The sequence below is a fragment of the Sycon ciliatum genome, chromosome 10 (assembly GCF_964019385.1).
Source record: "Sycon ciliatum chromosome 10, ocSycCili1.1, whole genome shotgun sequence".
In the NCBI taxonomy this organism is placed as follows: Eukaryota; Metazoa; Porifera; class Calcarea; order Leucosolenida; family Sycettidae; genus Sycon; species Sycon ciliatum.
This window is the reverse complement of record NC_088652.1, coordinates 7,433,622-7,452,506: the sequence shown is the minus strand read 5'-3', so window position 1 is coordinate 7,452,506 and position 18,885 is coordinate 7,433,622. Positions and strand designations below refer to the sequence as shown.

Below are 18,885 nucleotides of genomic sequence, written 5' to 3'. Positions count from 1 at the left end.
GACGAGCCAAGTCACAAATATTGCGATGTGCGAAGTATGGAATCGAGCATGAGTACGAGGACGAAAGTGCGGAATCGGAGCCCGACGCGCGCTAGCGCGGAGGGCTCCGATTCTAGCACTTGAGTCCGAGTACGAATGCTTTGATACCATTTCTGACATGCATTGCACGAACTACTTCGTACTACTAGTACTACTACATGTAGTACTTCACACATGTCAGCTAAAAACCAGGTCAGTTCAGCTTCTCTTCTTCGCAGTGACTACAGCCTACAGCCTACAGGTGCAGGTGAACATTGCAGTTTGCACCAAACCTAAAAAAAAAAAAAAAAAAAAAAAAAAAAAAAAAAAAAAAAAAAAAAAAAACCGGCCTCTGATGGCTGAATCGGAGCACGCCTGGGCGTGCTCCGATTGGAAAATCGGAGACCTGCAAGCGCTCACAGGTCTTCAGTGGCTGATTCAAAGCACGGCAAGTCGCGCTAGGATTCGCTGTTGTCATGTCGATTGTCATGTGACATGTCAGAAGCGACAATTTTAATGACGCGGAGGAAGTACTTTGAAGAAATTACGCACTTGACTCGATTCACGAATAGATTCATGAATCGATTCAAGTGTGTAATCGAACGCACTCAGTTGGTTAGAGTACTGCTCCCGATAACATGTACAAACAAGGTGCCTGGTTTGGGTTCCGGTGGTGTGACTAATGCATTTGTCTTTCGTTCATGTCTGGCTTGCAAGTGTTGAGGTTTGGAGAGACAAAAGCCGTACCTGGCACGTGGCCTCTCATTTACTACTTCAAATAAAACTTTGAAATTGCTAGTATTTGTGTGTAGAAATAATCTACGTGGAGATAGAACGTTTCTTCAGAATTCCCAAACTCCATGGCAGCGTATTCCTTGCACTTGAAAACACCGCCATTTCCGGCAACACGCTCTCAGCTGCACCAAATCAATAACTTTGCCAATATTTCGCCCAGAGATAGAAGTTTAATAATAGCTATGAAAAGTATAAATGCCGCAGACATCACCACGCAACATGACAATTTGTTCAAGGTTTGACTTTGTGTGTTTCCAAAATCGATTTTCAAGCTCCGATCATCAGTGGAAATACGCAACTAACGTGATCAAGGGAAAAACGAAGGTTAAATATCCAAAGAAGTGTGACATATGACGCGTAAGTATTACAAAAAGTGAGAACTAAGATAAAGAGTAAGTGTGACAAATTGGCATGAACAGTGCAGAAACAACTCATGAACACGGGGTGGAAACTCACGAAAATAACCTAAGTGCCACAACATGTTCTTTTTGACAGACAGAGCAAGTCGAACACATGGTGCAGAAGAAGAGTGGTGGATCACTAAGCCAACCGAATGTGCCTTCTCTACTGTTGCCCTTGCCGCCACCGGAGCCACCACCAGTGCCGTAGGTGGATGGGGTTGGGGTGGAGTCGGCAACAACGACAGTACCGCCAATCACAGAAATTGATCCCATTTCTTTGAGACAGGTGCCGGCTGTGCGGACACTGCAGCACCCTCCGGCGCTTGATCCGTGGGTCCAGAGACCACGGAGGTCGACTGCAAATTATTCCACCTAAATATATGCTAGAAATGGCCAAGGCCCACGCGTTGCATCGAAGGAGAACAGAAACCAGAAGCAAAACGGAACACAATCTCGAGACGTAGATGAGCTAAGGACAGTGGCACGAGACAGACGTAGGAAGGACAATACGGATGGTATCCGACGACGGACTGGTGGTGAATATGAGTAGGGTGATGATGCGGCGGATGACGAGGATACAGATGACGACGAGGCGGGTGATGACGAGGCGGCGGATGACGACGAGGCGGATGACGACGAGGCGGATGACGACGAGGCGGATGACGACGAGGCGGATGACGACGAGGCGGATGACGATGAGACGGCTGGTGGTGATGGTGATAAAACGGACGAGGAGGAGTCAGGTGGCAGGGAAGGTGATGGAGCTGATGAGGGTGAAATTCGTAAGACGTCTGCTGTGTACTTGCATTTGTTATCTCGTCCCGATTGTTTGAGTGTGTATGATGATTCCCACTTCTCTGTACTGTGTCGTGCCCGTTATGTCCAGCAGTGGAAGGTCCTTGAAGCTGTTTGTATTCGTACGCATAAGCCCGATTTGTGTAAGCAAAAAGAACATGTTGTAGCACTTAGGTTATTTTCGTGAGTTTGCACCCCGTGTTCATGAGTTGTGTCTGCACTGTTCATGTCCATTTGTCACACTTACTCTTTATCTTAGTTCTCACTTTTTGTAATACTTACGCGTCATATGTCACACTTCTTTCGATTTTTAACCTTTGTTTTTCCCTTGATCACGTTAGTTGAGTATTTCCACTGATGATCGGAGCTTGAAAATCGATTTTGGAAACACACAAAACCAAACCTTGAACAAATTGTCATGTTGCGTGGTGATGTCTGCGGCATTCATACTTTTCATAGCTATTATTTGTGTGTAGGGTAGCCATTGCCGAGTGAGACCTCATAGAAGAGAAGTGGTGTAGAGATTGAAACTCAAGTAATTTGTAAAAATTTCTGTTTCGCAGGAATCCAATGTACCGCACCTTCATTCACTTATGGTGCGACAAGACCAGCGTCTGGAGCAACTTTTGTTTATAACAGTCAGTTTCTGCTCTCTTGTTCAACTGGCTACTACGTCACTAACGAAGCTCAAACGACAACATCGAAAAACTTCAGATGTTGGAATGGTGGGCGTTGGTCTCCACATCAACCATCCTGTGAACGTAAGACTAGAATTTTCAAACATGTATGGACTCTCTTGAAGGGGAACATCACCCAAAGATCAAAACGTCATGGTCTGTAGACTTTAGGGCGCTGAGTCAAAATAAATAGAGAACGTCCCACTTCTTGATATGTTTCAGTTTGAAATTGTCTTTTCAAGTCCGTGTCGTGACGTCACAGAACATTGACGTCATTGGGACTTGGTGATCCTTTTGGCCAGATCCAGAAACACTGAGATTTTGCATCTTCTTTCTGTCTGTACATGGAAAAGAGGGTATGCCCTGTAATCATGGCTTCTTGCTATATTGTTGGCAACCCACCTGAGATAAACCTTCCCTATTTCCGAAGGATTGTGCTTAGCACAGGCTGAGCAGTGCAACATACAAGAAGCAGCTACCAAGCGACATAATTATTTGCTTGACAATATCGGGACTACCGTGAATGTAAATCCTCCGTTTGATCCAGCCATTTGGCAGAGGGGGATTTTCAGGAGGCAATTTATGCACTGATCCGAAACGGATGAACTCGGCAACGGACTTGTCCAAACTACGCAAGTTGGACGAGCCGAATCAAACTTTCCTTTTGAATCCGAAATCCTTCGTTTAGTACGATGGAGACGGTTGGCAGTTTTGGAGCTCCTGCTCCGCCCTCCTTTTCTTTTAGGATTGAGAAGGACTGGTCTGCAGACCACTTGTTTTACGCCAAGGCGCTCAAGCAGAGTAAGGTAGATATAAGTCAGGTCTGCCAGGTGGACCTTCAGGGCAAGCCTGGACATTGCGTAGTAACTGTGAAGAGTTCTGATGAGCGGGAAAAGATACTGGACGTAGGAATCCGGATTTCCGGTAAGCAGGTGCTCTGCGAGATTTCCGGGGTGGACTTAACCCATCTGCATGTGTTTGGGTGCCCTGTCGGGCTTCAAAACAGTAAATTGTGTGCTGCGCTGGGCCAATTCGGCCGACTTAATGGGTCGCCACAACAGAAAAAAGTATTGTTTGAGGGATTGGAAATCAGTACTGGCACCCGTGTTCTCAGCCTGGTCATCCGATCACCAGTTCCATCTACGGTTACCGTAGGTCAGTTGAAACTGCGAGTATGGCACCGTGGCCAACAGCAAACATGTTGGCGCTGCAACAACAGTGGCCACGAGGCTAAAGCATGTCCCAACCGTGGGGCACGTGCACAGTCTACAGCTTCCCGGCCTCCACAAACGCAGCACCGCAACACAACCGGTACGAGTGACATGGGCAACTCCCAGGGAGATAAACTCAGACGAGATAAAATGACATATGCAGAGAAAGACAATACATGACTGGGGCATATGGCAGAAATCCACGCCTCTCGGCTCGTCACACAGCACATTATGCACCACCATCATAAACCACACAGACTGAGACACATTGAAACATTACTAGCAAGCTAACATAACGTCAACCGACTGTTTAGGCCATTCTGTGAGAGCTGGACCGTGACGATCACAGCTTTCATTTGGTACTATCTTCTCACGGCCTTGTTAAGTGTTTACACTTCCATAGGTAGCACTTGCGCTGCCGCCACACTTTCAATACTACACACTCACCATACCATACCACACGTCATATCTGATTTATAGTCAGATCGATTCTGGACAATAAAGCCGTCTCATTGGTGGCAGCGACTTGATTTGGACCAGTTTTGGAGATGGCAGCGAAACTTCGGCAGGACTTCGGCACCTCTACGACCTTGAGCGAGTGGAGACTGTTCATCGCTGGCGACAGGAACAAAGAGGCTCTTTTCTCTCCGAAACTCAACACTTGCAGCCACAAACGAAAGAAAAAGCATTAGTCACACCACCAGGACTCGAACCAGGAACCTTGCTACTCGCGAGCAATGCTCTAATCAACTGAGCTACAGTATGGCTCTTATGCAAAGTGATGATGTGGACATTGGTTGATGCGCACCCCATGATATCAAACGGTTGGCCAAGCGCCCCTTGAGTGGTGTGAGTTGCCAGTATAATGCAAGCCACATATTGATTGATCGAATAAGTATAGATTTGCCATCACTGTGATTACGAGTCAAACTGTAGCTCAGTTGGTTAGAGCATTGCTCCCAAAAACATGTACTAGCAATGTCCCTGGTTTGGGTTCTGGTGGTGTGACTGATTAATTTGTCTTTCGTTCATGTCTGGCTTGTAAGTGTTGAGTTTTGGAGAGACAAAAGCAGTACCTGGCACGTGGCATCTAATTTCCTAAAACTTTGAAATTATCCGTGAAGTCCAAATTTGAAACTGCTAGTTATTGTGTGCACGGTAGCCATTGCTGGATGAGAGCTCAAAGAGAAGAAGAGGTGGAAAGATTGAAGCTCAAGTAAATTTTGAAACATTCTGTTTCGCAGGCATCCAATGTACCGCACCTTCAATCACTAATGGTGCGACAAGACCAGCGTCTGGAGCAACTATTGTTTATAACAGTCAGTTTCTGCTCTCTTGTTCAACTGGCCACTACGTCACTAACGAAGCTCAAACGACAACATGGAAAAAGTTCAGATGTTGGAATGGTGGGCGTTGGTCTCCACATCAACCATCCTGTGAACGTAAGACTAGAATGTTTTTCAAACATGTATGGACTCTCTAGAAGGGGAACATCACCCAAAGATCAAAACGTCATGGTCTGTAGACTTTAGGGCGCTGAGTAAAAATTAATAGTGAACGTCCCACTTCTTGATATGTTTCAGTTTGAAATTGTCCTTATCAGGTCCGTGTCATGACGTCACAGAACATTGACGTCATTGGGACTTGGTGATCCTTTTGGCCAGATCCAGAAACACTGAGATTTCGCATCTTCTTTCTGTTTGTACATGGAAAAAGAGGGTATTCCCTGTAATCATGGCTTCTTGCTATATTGTTGGCAACCCACCTGAAATAAACCTTCCCCATTTCCGAAGGATTGTGCTAAGCACAGGCTGAGCAGTGCAACATACAAGTAGCAGCTACCAAGCGACATAATTATTTGCTTGACAATATCGGGACTACCGTGAATGTAAATCCTCCGTTTGATCCTGCCATTTGGCAGAGGGAGATTTTCAGGAGGCAATTTATGCACTGATCCGAAACGGATGAACTCGGCAACGGACTTGGCCAAACTACGCAAGTTGGACGAGCCAAATCAAACTTTCCTTTTGAATCCGAAATCCTTCGTTCAGTACGATGGAGACGGTTGGCAGTTTTGGAGCTCCTGCTCCGGCCTCCTTTTCTTTTAGGATTGAGAAGGACTGGTCTGCTTACCACTTGTTTTACGCCAAGGCGCTCAAGCAGAGTAAGGTAGTTATAAGTCAGGTCTGCCAGGTGGACCTTCAGGGCAAGCCTGGACATTGCGTAGTGACTGTGAAGAGTTCTGCTGAGCGGGAAAAGATACTGGACGCAGGAATCCGGATTTCCGATAAGCAGGTGCTCTGCGAGATTTCCGGGGTGGACTTAACCCATCTGCATGTGTTTGGGTGCCCTGTCGGGATTCAAAACAGTAAATTGTGTGCTGCGCTGGGCCAATTCGGACGAATTGTTGGGTCGCCTCAACAGAAAAAAGTATTGTTTGAGGGATTGGAAATTAGTACTGGCACCCGTGTTCTCAGCCTGGTCATCCGATCACCAGTTCCATCTACGGTTACTGTAGGTCAGTTGAAACTGCGAGTATGGCACCGTGGCCAACAGCAAACATGTTGGCGCTGCAACAACAGTGGCCACGAGGCTAAAGCATGTCCCAACCGTGGGGCACATGCACAGTCTACAGCTTAAGCGCTTCCCGGCCTCCGCAAACGCAGCACCGCAACCAGCTGCTGACCTGCCTGACCTGCAACGACCTGCCTATGCCACGCTAAAGCACATTCACTTCCGCGCAGCAACGGTCAAACGGCACTTGGCGAACTTGGCTGTATCAAAAGCAACTGGACCGGATGGCATCTCTGCTCGTGTGCTCAAGATGTGCTCATCTGAACTTGCAGACCCACTGGCAAAGCTCTTCGCCCTCTGCTTCTTAGCCGGTGTGCAACCTGGGGCATGGAAACTTGCCCATGTAGTCCCAGTTCACAAACGGTCCTCCAGATCTTTGGCATCTAACTACCGACCAATATCACTGCTAACGATCATGTCGAAAGTCATGGAGGGCATTGTAAACACGCAACTGGTTAACTACCTAGAGAAGCATGAGGTGTTGCCAAACAGCCAGTTTGGATTCCGACGTGGTAGAGGAACCGCAGATATCTTAACAGCTCTCCAACATGAAGCTGTGTACCAAGCAAGAGCGGATGCAGTTTTGAGAGCTCTGCATCCTTTTGTGAATGTGGTAGTTTTTGGATCCTTATAAAGCATATCTAGGGCGTGCCCTTATAACCTAACCACCAATCATGGCGAGCACTGGTAACTCGAGACCCCGATGGATGGCACTGACCTCGGAGCAGATGCGAGAGACGTCCGGGAAATTCGATTGCCCACTGGGGACCAAAGTGGTGGATGTCGCGAATGCACTGGGAGATGCTGGATACAACGACCTCACATCTGTTCAGATAAGTTCACAGCATGAGTGCATTGTAACCTTCATGTCCACTGCGAGTCTAGAGCGTGTTGTTCGGGAGGGCTTTTCTCTATTGGATAAGACAATTTTGGTTTCAAACGTACTGGATTCGATCCTCCAGCTGCATATATCTGACCTCCCTGTCTGGATCTCGGACATTGCATTTTTTTTTTTTTTTTTTTTTTTTTTTTAATGTTTATTTGAATTCGGATAGCTCAACAGTACAGAAGTACAACTACAAAGAGTACCGAATAGAAGGCCCCGAGAACGGGAAACCAAAAAAAAACAAAAAAAACAACAAAAACAAAAACAGCAACATCAAGTTACTGATTATGCACATTGCTTGAAAGCAAATCACAACAATGATTAAGAGTTAAGCTGTCTTTTAGCCAAATAGCCAATTTGACGCGGAAATCTGCGATAGTAGTGCAGGACTTCAGGTCGTCTGGTAAATAATTCCAAACAAGAGCCGATTTACTTGAAAAGGACAGAAAGCCAGACATAGATCTATAGCGATTGATACTCATGTTATGAGTTGTAGAGCCGCGAGTAGTTCGGGTAGACGTACAGATGGGAAAGAGGGACTGCAAGCAAACAGCCGGCTTAATACAGTAACAGTGGAAAATGAATGCAAGGAACAAAAATACTGATCGATATTGGAAAGAGGAAACATTGAGGTGGTGAAGAAGTGGCGTGATATTAGCTTGGGGTGATGCGCCACAAGCAACTCGTACAGCGCGCCGGTGGAGTGAGGCTAGCTTGTTTCTATTTTTAGCGGATATAAACGAAAGGTATACAGGGAGAGCATATTCTAGATCAGGCTGAATAACACCGACAACGAAAGTACGGCGAGCAAACAGGTTCATCTGGCGGAAAGATCGACGCAGTACACCGATCTTCCGTGAGGCTTTCCGGACGACATTGTTAATGTGTTGGTCAAAGGACAGCTTATTGTCAACAACGACTCCTAAGCATCTGGTGCTTTCAACTTCCCCTAGCATAACATTTGACAAGGTGATTTGCAGTTGCATTGACGGACGCTCTCAAACCGTACGGTAGTCCCGCTTCAACAGTTCGATACGGGCAAGTCACCACAAAGCATGGCTTCGATGTTACAACCGGGGTACGCTTTTTAAGCTTCAAACTAGGGAAACAATGCCCCTCCATTCCATCGTACGTTCAAACGGCAGGGGGTCACGTCTTTGCCGTACGGTATAAGGATCAACCACGCACATGTAGGGTATGCGAGTCCCCAGGTCACCTGGCCGCGGACTGCCCCACCAGGCCACGCACCCCTCGTGGAACGTACGCTAACAGGGTCAAATCGGGACCCCAGAAAGGGCGCGAGGATCAGCCACTGCCTGAAAGCCTAGCCTCTGCAGTCAAATCGGGACCCCAGGAGGTCATCGGTGCAGACAAAGCGCGCGAGGATCAGCCACAACACGAGAGCCTGGGCGCTTCTCCAGCTGGTCAGGTCGACTCGAGACCCCTGGAGGAGGGCACGGGTACACATGGCAGCCAAGACTCAGCTTCTGCCGTAACTGTCAAAATGCGACCTGAGCATGATAAACAAAGCAACCACGTGGAACTTGACCTGACTCTGTCTCCTGACAGCAGCTGGGCCGAGGAGTCGGACTGTCCACCTGAGGGGAAACTCTCAGGGGGCGATGAGGCTAGAGCATTGGCGATATTGGCAGACTGCTTCCACAAGAGGCCGCGGGAGTCGACCTCCCCATTGGTAGTTTCCAGTGATAACCAGAGAAAGAAGAAGGCGAAAAAGATCACTGCGTCAAGCAACAAGCAGATAACTTGGCGCAGATAACATCTTCTCCCCCTTTGTAGCCCTAGGTATACAAACACAACCTGGTTTTCCCTGTCCTACTTCAACCTCGTGTCTTCCTCCAGCTTCCTCATTCTTATCTTTAGCTTGATCCTTTTAGGTATTTCATTAGATTTTAGGACCCTTAGCCATACATGTAACTATGCACCCGCTTACGCCAAATGTCCCTCCCCTTTTTTTAATTACTTCCTCCTGCAATGAAGGGTAGCAAGAATCTTCGCATTCTCTGCACAAACGCTTTCGGCCTAGCCAGCAAACTTCCCGACCTACAGCACGCACTCCTGCAGCATCAGCCCGACGTAGCAATTGTGACAGAAACGAAGTTCACTGCGGAGAAAGTGCTTCCCTCTGACATCAGCTTCCCTGGATACAGCTCACCACTTCGGTTGGACAGAACGGCACATGGGGGAGGGGTAGCCATCTGGGTGAAGTCGTCACTCCCCTCCATGCTCATCCCTGACCTCATGTCCCCCGCACATGAGATCATCTGGGTTTCTCTCCAGCTGGCCCCAGGTCTCCGCACCGTCTTGGGAGCAGTGTATCGGCCAGGGTCCTGTGCCCCTGGCGATCTTACCTTAATCGATCATCTCGACAACATCCTCCCAGAAGCTAGACACCAGGGCTCCCACATTATCCTAGCTGGCGATTTCAACGTGCACAACCGGGCTTGGCTGAACAGCTCGAAATCTACGCCTGCAGGCGAGGCTCTCGAAGATACCTGCGCTGCCCATCTTCTTGTCCAGCATGTCACAGTACCGACTCGTGGAGACAACCCGCTAGATCTCATAATGTCAACGTTCACGTCCCCAGTAACTACACGTATACTTCCGCCCCTCGGTCGATCTGACCATGCAGTTGTACTGTCAGACTTTTCTTCCGTGCTCCCTAGACGTGAACCCCCTGTTAAGCGAACAGTATTTCGCTACAACAGGGCAGACTGGGATCGCCTTAGGGCGCACCTTCGCAAAGTGGAATGGGGTGATATCATCACGGAGGACCCAGAAACTTCCTGTGAGCAGGTTACCGCTTCGATTACTGCAGCTGTTGCACAGTTTGTCCCATCCAAAGTTCTGGAAACGAGGCCTTCCGATCCGGTATGGTGGACGCCTGAATGCACAGAGACCGAGAGGGAGAAGGAGAAGCGCTGGCGCGACTGGAGAAAACACCCTTATGACCCAGCACTTCAGCAGGCATTCACCGATTCCGTGACTGTAGCGATCGCCACCCAGTTCCGATCACGACGTGCAAAGGAGGACAGCCTCCGTCGCAGCCTCTCAACTGGGTCCCTCAGAGACAAACAGTGGTGGACGAAGTTGAAGAACGCTGCTGGCAACCGCACACAGCCCGAAATTCCCCTAGTTGTCGACTCTGACGGCCGTGAGTGGGCAACAAGCTCAGAGAAAGCAGAGGCATTCGCTCGCTTCTTCTCGAAGAAATGTAGCGTTGCCGGTCCGGACCTTGTGGAGGCTGACCTACCGGACCCTGCTCCCTCAGAGGCTCCACCTCTTCGCACCATCCGCTTCCGCCCACAGGCTGTCCGCCGACTCCTGGCAAGGCTCGACGTCTCCAAGGCTACCGGGCCTGACGGTATTTCTGCTCGCGTCCTTAAGGAATGTGCTCATGAGCTCGCAGAGCCACTGTCCAAGCTATTTGCTTTATGCTTCCGGTCTGGAGTGCAACCTAGGATGTGGAAGACGGCCAACGTGGTTCCGATCCACAAGCGATCTTCCCGCTCAACCCTTAAGAACTACAGGCCCGTATCCTTACTGTGCATAATCTCGAAAGTAATGGAAACTCTTGTAAACAGACACATCGTAAACTATTTTGAAGACCATCATCTGCTCACGTCGCACCAGTTTGGATTTCGCAGAGGCCTTGGAACATCGGACGCTTTGCAAGCTCTCCAAACTGCCTGGGCAAGCGCTGTGGGCTGTGGAGGGGCGGCTCGTATCCTAGCTGTGGACATCGCAGGAGCGTTTGATCGTGTCTCGCATGTCGGCCTCCTTCACAAGGTGCGTAGCCTAGGCATAGATGGTCCGCTTCAGAGATGGCTGGCCTCGTACCTGGACACCCGTTCCCTACAGTGCCTCGTTGGAGGGCGGACGTCATCTAGGTATACGACCTCCGCTGGAGTCCCCCAGGGAAGCATCCTTGGACCAACGCTTTTCCTGGCCTACGTCAACGACGCGCCAGATGTTCTCGCTGACGGCGCCAGTTTGGAAGCCTATGCTGATGATACAACTTTGTACAGCTTAGTCACCTCCCAGCAGACCCCAACAGTCGCCGCGCAGTCACTGCAGGTGTCCGTTGACCGACTGCACGAGTGGGGTCATACATGGAAAGTGATGTTTGAACCGACCAAATCCCAGGCCATGACAGCCACCCTCAGACGCACCGGCTTAGATCTCCCCCCACTCCTGTTTGGTGGCACACTGGTCCCCGAGACAACCACCATCACCCTCCTTGGTGTGAAGGTGGACGCCAAGTTGACCTTCAGCGATCACCTACGCTCCGTAGCCACCCGTGCACGCCAACGGCTTGGGGTCCTAAACAGAGCCGCCCACATACTCACCCCCGCCGGCCGGACGACCGTATACAAGGCGTTCGTACGACCAGTCATGGAGTATGCGCCTCTTGTATGGATGGGAGCTGCGCAGAGCCACCTCCAGCGTCTGAACAATGTTCAGCGCCGCGCGCTTCATGCTATCGGCCCTGGGGCACACCTACCCAGCCTGGCCATCCGCCGCACTGTTGCCTCGCTTGCCTGCCTGTACAAGCTGCACTACTTGCCTGGTCCTCCGCAGCTGCTCTCTGTGTTGCCACCGCGCCACATCATCTCTACCAACCCCAGAACTCGCAGCGAGCACGGTGCTGTCAGTGGCCATGACCACCAGCTCCAACACCAGCTGCCTGCATCTGCCCCGCTGGCACTGAAGCGCTCGTTCCCACACTGCAGCATCAGCGATTGGAACTCCCTCCCTGCCGCTCTCCTATCCCAGCCTCCCCACAGCAAGAGAATGCAATCATTCAAAACGAATGTTTACCGCCATCTTCGCAGCACAAACTGGCTCTGGGCAGTCGATTCCCTATGAATAGTATGACGCTAAGACAGTTTCTCCCCCACAATCGCTCGTGTTAAGCCTTGGGTTTTTGCATCTTTCTTACCTGTACAGCTCTATCTTCTTCTTTTTTCATTGTTTTTGGTGCGTGTTTTTGGCCGTGACGCCGAGACCTCAGGTCGGCAGAGTCATCAATGCCCCACCATCACTGCTGCGTCTCGGTGCAGCGCCTGCTCATTAGTTGTCACGTTTGTCCTAGTACAGTCTCCGTACCATTGTCTTTCCTTATTCTTTTCGAGCTGGTTATGTGAATATAGTAAAAAAAAAAAAAAAAAAAAAAAAAAAAGCATGAATGGGTCCACACCATAAGTACTGGCGGTTGTGTCCAGGTCCTCGCCGTGGATATTGCCGGTGCGTTTGACCGGGTATCGCACACAGGAGTGCTGTACAAAGCAAAGCAGGCCGGCGTCGACGGACGCCTGCTTGTTTGGCTACAGGACTACCTCACCAACCGAAACATCCGCGTTGTGGTTGGAGGCCAGACGTCAAATGCTCAACCCATCCAGGCTGGTGTCCCCCAAGGCAGCATCCTAGGACCCAGCCTCTTCCTTCTATACACCTGTGACATTGAACAATGTTTAACTCCAGGAACGCAGCTGAGCAGCTTTGCAGACGACACCACACTCTACAGCTTAGTACAGCCAACTGACGATCTCCAACAGTCCACCGCCTCCCTCCAAGGGTCCCTCAACAGTCTTGAGGAGTGGGGCCGCAAGTGGCGTATCTGTTTTGAGCCAGCCAAGACACAGCGCATGACTCTACATCGCAAGCACGTTCCCCCCTGCACTCCACCAGTCACCTTTGGAGGTGAAGCACTCCAGGAGACAGATACCCTGAAGCTGCTGGGAGTCATGCTCGACCCTACTCTCTCCTACAGAGCGCAGACTCGCAGTGTTGCACTGCGCGCCTCCCAAAGGCTGGGTTGCCTACGAAAGGCAGCACCCATCCTGGACGACCATGGTCGAGTGACGGTCTACAAGGGATTCGTGCGACCCCTACTTGAATATTCCCCACTGGCCTGGTCGAGCGCAGCCGCAACTAACATGGCCCAGCTGGACAAGGTTCAGCAACGTGCCCTGCATTTCCTGGGACCTGGAACCATCCTCCAAAGTCTTCAGCTTCGTCGGATGGTGGCAGCCCTGTCATACTTGTTCAAGCTGCACTACATTCCAGGGCCTCCCCAGGTAAAGGCCATGCTGCCACCAACCAAGCCCCCTGCCGTAGCTAGCATGTGCACACGGCAAAAACGTCAGACGCACCATGCCTTTCAGCTGAAGTGGACACCCCCTCGCACAGCCCCTGGCTACCTCCTGCGATCCTTCCCCTTCTTCGCCATCACACCCTGGAACAACCTGCCTGCGGACCTCCTGCTTCACGAGCCTCATTCAAGACGCCTCCAAACCTTCAAGGTCAACGTATGTAAGGATCTAATCCGAAAGAGATGGCTGTGGTCCACACAGTATCTGTGACGATGATATTGAGATTTGAGACCCATTTAGTATTTACCTCTCTACTACTACTACTTGCTTGTTATGATTATTGTTCTCTTTCTTCATTTTCCCTTCTGGTTTAGTCATTACACGTATTTATAATTATTATTTGGTGCAATACTAGCGCCCCCTTCTCGCACCAAATTATTATTTTTGCTACCTGACCATGCACCCCTCCCCCCTTTTTTTTTTTCGATGCCAGGTTGCAACGCTAACGCCGAGACCCCTGGTCGGTCGAGTTGCTCCCTGTACATTGGCACGTCGTCCCTACATCCCCTGTGTCTTGTCTTGTGTTTGTCTCCACATGTCTCTTTGTAGGGCTGTGTTCCCAATAAAAAAATAAATAAAAAAACACAACCGGTACGAGTACAAACCCTCCCAGCGTCAGTACAGCCACTAATACGGGTACGGTGACTACCCAGCCCGCAGAAGCCGCTTTAGAGCCAGCTGTCGTCAGTGTGGAGACAGGTGCAGCTAGCAACACAGGGCTGAACACTGCCTCAGTCAACAGCTATCGCCAGGCACTTTTAGCCAATGGGACCAGCACTGGCGCCACTGATACCAGTAACCATGTGCCGGCTTTCAGCCAATCTGGAGACAAAGAAAAGAGCAGCGGGACAGCCCCCTCTCCTGATGACGATGGCTTCAGACTTGCAGCAGGCAAACACACCTTCTCCGCCACTGTCCTTTCGGGGCGCACTGAGCCACCTGCCTCTGCCTTGAACGACCCGCAAATTGCGTGGGCTCAGGAGTGTTCAAACCGTGAGCGCAAGAAGCTGGCAGAGACAGTTGAAGCTGCCCGCAGAGGAAGCCACTAGCGCAATGAAGGTAATTACGGTCCGTCAGTGTTAACTATGATTAGTATTTGTTACCTTTCTTTCTTTTAATACTTACTGCACTTGCTCTTAATCCCCGTGCTGATCCCTTTTTGCCTCGTACTGCTATGCAGCCTCCCGCTTCCCTTTTTCCGGTGAGCACCCAGGACACCCGAACTCTTAAGCTAGGTTTTTTGAATGTCTGTAGCTTGCGCTACAAAGTAGATGAAGTAACAGCACTCCTCCAGGTGCAGGACTTTGATATTTTTGGATTGGCAGAAACCTGGCTAGACAGCACTATTGGTGACGGAGAAGTAGCCATTCCTGGATACAACCTCACAAGGACAGACCGCGTGGGTAGACGAGGAGGAGGTACGTGTATATATTACAAATCTTCTTTGCCAATCCGACCTTGTCCCGAACTGTCTTTGAACGGCCTAGAAGCTGTCTGGATATCGATCAAATGCGGCCAGGGTCAACATGCAGTGGCCTGCGTCTACCGAGCTCCAGACGTGGGGATTGACTACTGGAAGGACCTTGAAGAGTCACTGCAGCGGGCCCAAGCGCAAGCGCCACACATGACCATTATTGGTGATCTCACCGTCAACATGACAACTCACAGCCACCATCGTACACACCTGCAAGACCTCAGCAATATGTTTGGCATGTCGAATTTGGTGAAGTCCCCCACACGGCCGACTCCAAGTGGGAATCATGGTTCAGTAATCGACCTCGTACTAGCAGGCCATAACCTTGTCTCGAGTTGCGTTGTCATGGAATGTTCGATTAGCGACCATCACGCGGTGATGGCGAACCTCCATATGGCCATACCCACAACTAGTCCAGGTAGGCAACGCCAAAAGCGTCGCCACTTACGCAACATTGGTATCGACCAGTTCCGGCGTGACGTCGCTGAAGCACTCAGCACTAATCCTACATCCGCCAACATGGATGTTGACGACATGTGGACGGCTTTCTATGAAGGGTTCAAAACAGTTCTAGACATACATGCACCCATCATGGTCTCGTCAAGACGCCAGAGAGCTGCTGCAAGATTACCTTGGCTCGACAAGGTTACGCACCAACTCACGCAAAAGAAAAACAGATTACACAAGCGCTGGCTAGGCTATAGAGGAAATGGCATTCTACTCTCCCGGTATAAAACAGCCCAGTCTCAGGCATCCAACGCAATCCGCAAGAAAAGAAACGCTTTCTTTCACCAGACAATGTGAGCAGCACTCTCATGATCCAAGGAGAATGTGGTCAACCTTGAACGCGGTAACCGGCCGCTCCAAGGCAAGGCAGGACCCAGTGTGCGACTTTTCTGCGGTGAGCAGCTCCTTCAATAGTATTGTCACTGATCCAAGTCGTCCGGACACCCTACAGATACCCCATGGTCCCTGCACCCGCACCTCATTAACAGCTCTCACGCCAACGACCTGTCCCGCAGTACAGCGATTACGTGCCACAATCGATCCTGACAAGGCTACAGGCAGTGACGAGATCCCTGGCCGTCTGCTGCGAGCCTGCAGTGATATTGTTGCCCCGCACTTATGCGACTTCTTCAATGCCTCCTTGCATTCCGGTCGCCTATCGAAGCCGTTCAAACACGCCCTGGTAAAGCCGCTTTACAAAGCAGGGGACCCAACAGTCGCCACTAACTACAGACCTGTGTCATTATTACCAATTGTTGCGAAGCTGCTTGAAAAGGTAGTACATCGCCAGCTTACAACGTTCCTCGCGGCAAACGACGTGCTGCCAACCACGCAATTTGCATACCGCACAAACCACTGCACTGAAGACACTTTGGTACTCCTGACGGAGAACATTCTCCATGCAAAGGACACGCGACTATCCAGTGGTGTGTGTTTGCTGGACATGTCGAAGGCTTTCGACAAAGTCAAGCATGACATTCTTGTACGCGATCTTTTCGAAGTTGGCCTTCACGGCACGGCACTCCAATGGTTTGCAGACTACCTCGAAGGACGCACCCAACAAGTGCAAATCGTTGGATCCATTGGTGTCAGTGGCACATGCTCATGTGGCGTCCCGCAGGGTTCCGCTCTCAGACCCGTGCTTTTCAACATCTACACCAGGCATGTGCCCAACATTGCCAGTCCGTCCATCTCAGTGCAGTTTGCTGACGATATTGCTCTCACGTTCAGCCACCCTGATTGCCAGGAAGTATCGCGAGTTCTAACAACGTCTACAACCGAGATTGCTACCCACCTCCAGGAACGGAATCTAATCCTGAACACTAGCAAAAGCCATGTCCTGCGAATTTCCGGCCAAGACATTACTGTCAAATGCCGTGGAAACCCGCTACCAGCAGTTCCCCATGCGAAGTACATGGGCATCACGATAGACGAGCACGTTCGATTTGACGAACACGTTAACAATGCTGTGAAGAAGGCCTCGCAGAAGGTGGCAGCACTCTGGAGAGCCCGCCGTTGCCTTACAAGAAAGTCCAGAGAGCAGTACGTGAAATCCGTTGTGATGCCAGATTTGCTCAACGGGTCCGTGGCGTTCTCTGGGTGCCTTCGACAAGACCAGCGGTCCCGCCTTCAGGTCCAGCAAAACCGTGCGGCACGCGCCGTATTCGGCCTGCCACCTCGCACAAGCGCCCAACCTCTGCTTGCTCGTCTGCAGCTGTATGGCGTCGAAGAGCTCCACAAGCAAAAGACCCTTATTATGATCTGGCGTTGCTCGAATGGTCGGGCAAGCAATGCACTGCAAGCCCTTCTGGAGCATCCCAGTACTCGAACAACGCGCGCGCAACGCAGCTTGGGCCATCGAGTGCCCAAATCTGCCTCCAAAGCCGGCCACGACCGTCCAACGGCTCGCGGGTCCATTCTATGGAACACCCTGCCATCCGACGTGCGTGGTATTACCCAGTACCACCAGTTCAAACAAGCCTGCCTCCCGTTCTGTCTTACTAGCAGTAGCACCCACTACTGAACACTACAGGAATCGTTGAACGTTTGCGGTACTCCACAGTACCAGTCATGTTCTGTTTACCGCCTCCCCGCTGTTGTATTCTAACGTTAACGTTATTCATTGACTGAGCGTTCTTTGCTTTGTACTACACCCTGCTATCATGTTAGGCTATTTCCTACAATATTTTACTGTTTCCATTCGCTTCCATGTAATTGGGCGACACCGCCCGTTTGGTTCTGCGAATTCAAATAAAAATGTACCTACCTACCTAGATACTATTACGATAGCTGCCAAACCAGGTCAATGCCGACCTACTGCATAATGTCAATGTCCAACAGATCCTGCAGGAGAAGACTGGGGTGTTGGCGTCCAGTCACTGAGTGTACAGACACCAGTCACATTTCCTGTGTCTTTTGCAGCATACAGGCTGAGACTCATCACTGTAGAGTCCACTACTGCATGAGTTTTATTTGTACAATACATGGCAGGCGTACACGGTGTGCCTCGCAGGACTGCGAGGTGCTGCAGAATACCAGGTTCAACCTTTCTGGACCGCCATTCACCGACGGTGGGCTATACGATGCTGGAGGAACTAGATTCCAGTGAAAACCCAATATTCCTTTTCTCCTGGACGCTCCGACGTGTTGTGATATCTGCCAGGTGCGCAGTAACTAGTATTTTCATCGCTACAGCGAGGACGACGCCGATCGGCAAACTCTCGCTCACAGCCATCACCAGCCTCTCAAAACCATCACTTGGCATCCCCCAGAGGTACAGGAGAAAGCCAAAACAGCTCACAACATACAAAAGCTAAGGACGATGGAAAAAGAGCATGTCAAAAAGAAGACGAACAGTATGAAGTTCAAAATTACAGTCCGTTTCAAAAAGATTTGCAAACCTGGCGATCGCCCGCGGAGTTTGGCGTCTTACCGTATCAGCACTCGAGCGCTGCCTGGAAAAACTCACTGTGAACTCGAAGAAATATTCCGCGCGAAAGCAGGAAAAAATTAATGACAACTCACTCACGTTGATACAGTCATGTACGTCTGTCGTCTGGTTTACAACAAACGAGTTCTTCCTCGTATCGATAATGGAGTCAGAGAGGACATGTCGAAACGAAAGTGTTGTAAATGTTGACGAGCGGCATGGGTCCCAATTCGTTTTGTGACCGAAATAGTTTCTTTGAGCTGCGATGCAATTTACTCACCGTGTGACGAAAACGACATCGACACGGACTCATTCCCAAGGCCATGACTTGGCAAAACTATCCGTGTGACTTCGACGACATTTTGAGAAAGTAGACGCTTGTGAACGCTGATAGAAGGCGGCGTTGACTGCTCAATTCAAATAAATTGGCGATCTTGAAATACTA

The 18,885-nt window shown here is 50.1% G+C and overlaps 1 protein-coding gene across 1 annotated transcript in view; it reads left to right on the top strand.

Annotated features, from left to right (window-relative positions):
* The window catches only part of LOC135826584 (CUB and sushi domain-containing protein 1-like), a 162,850-nt gene that overhangs the window by 117,989 nt on the left and 25,976 nt on the right, over positions 1-18,885 (top strand). The window contains exons 10-11 of the mRNA XM_065339188.1: positions 2,573-2,770; positions 5,142-5,339. Coding sequence (XP_065195260.1) covers positions 2,573-2,770; positions 5,142-5,339 — 396 coding nt within the window. The remainder of the gene's footprint in view (positions 1-2,572; positions 2,771-5,141; positions 5,340-18,885) is intronic.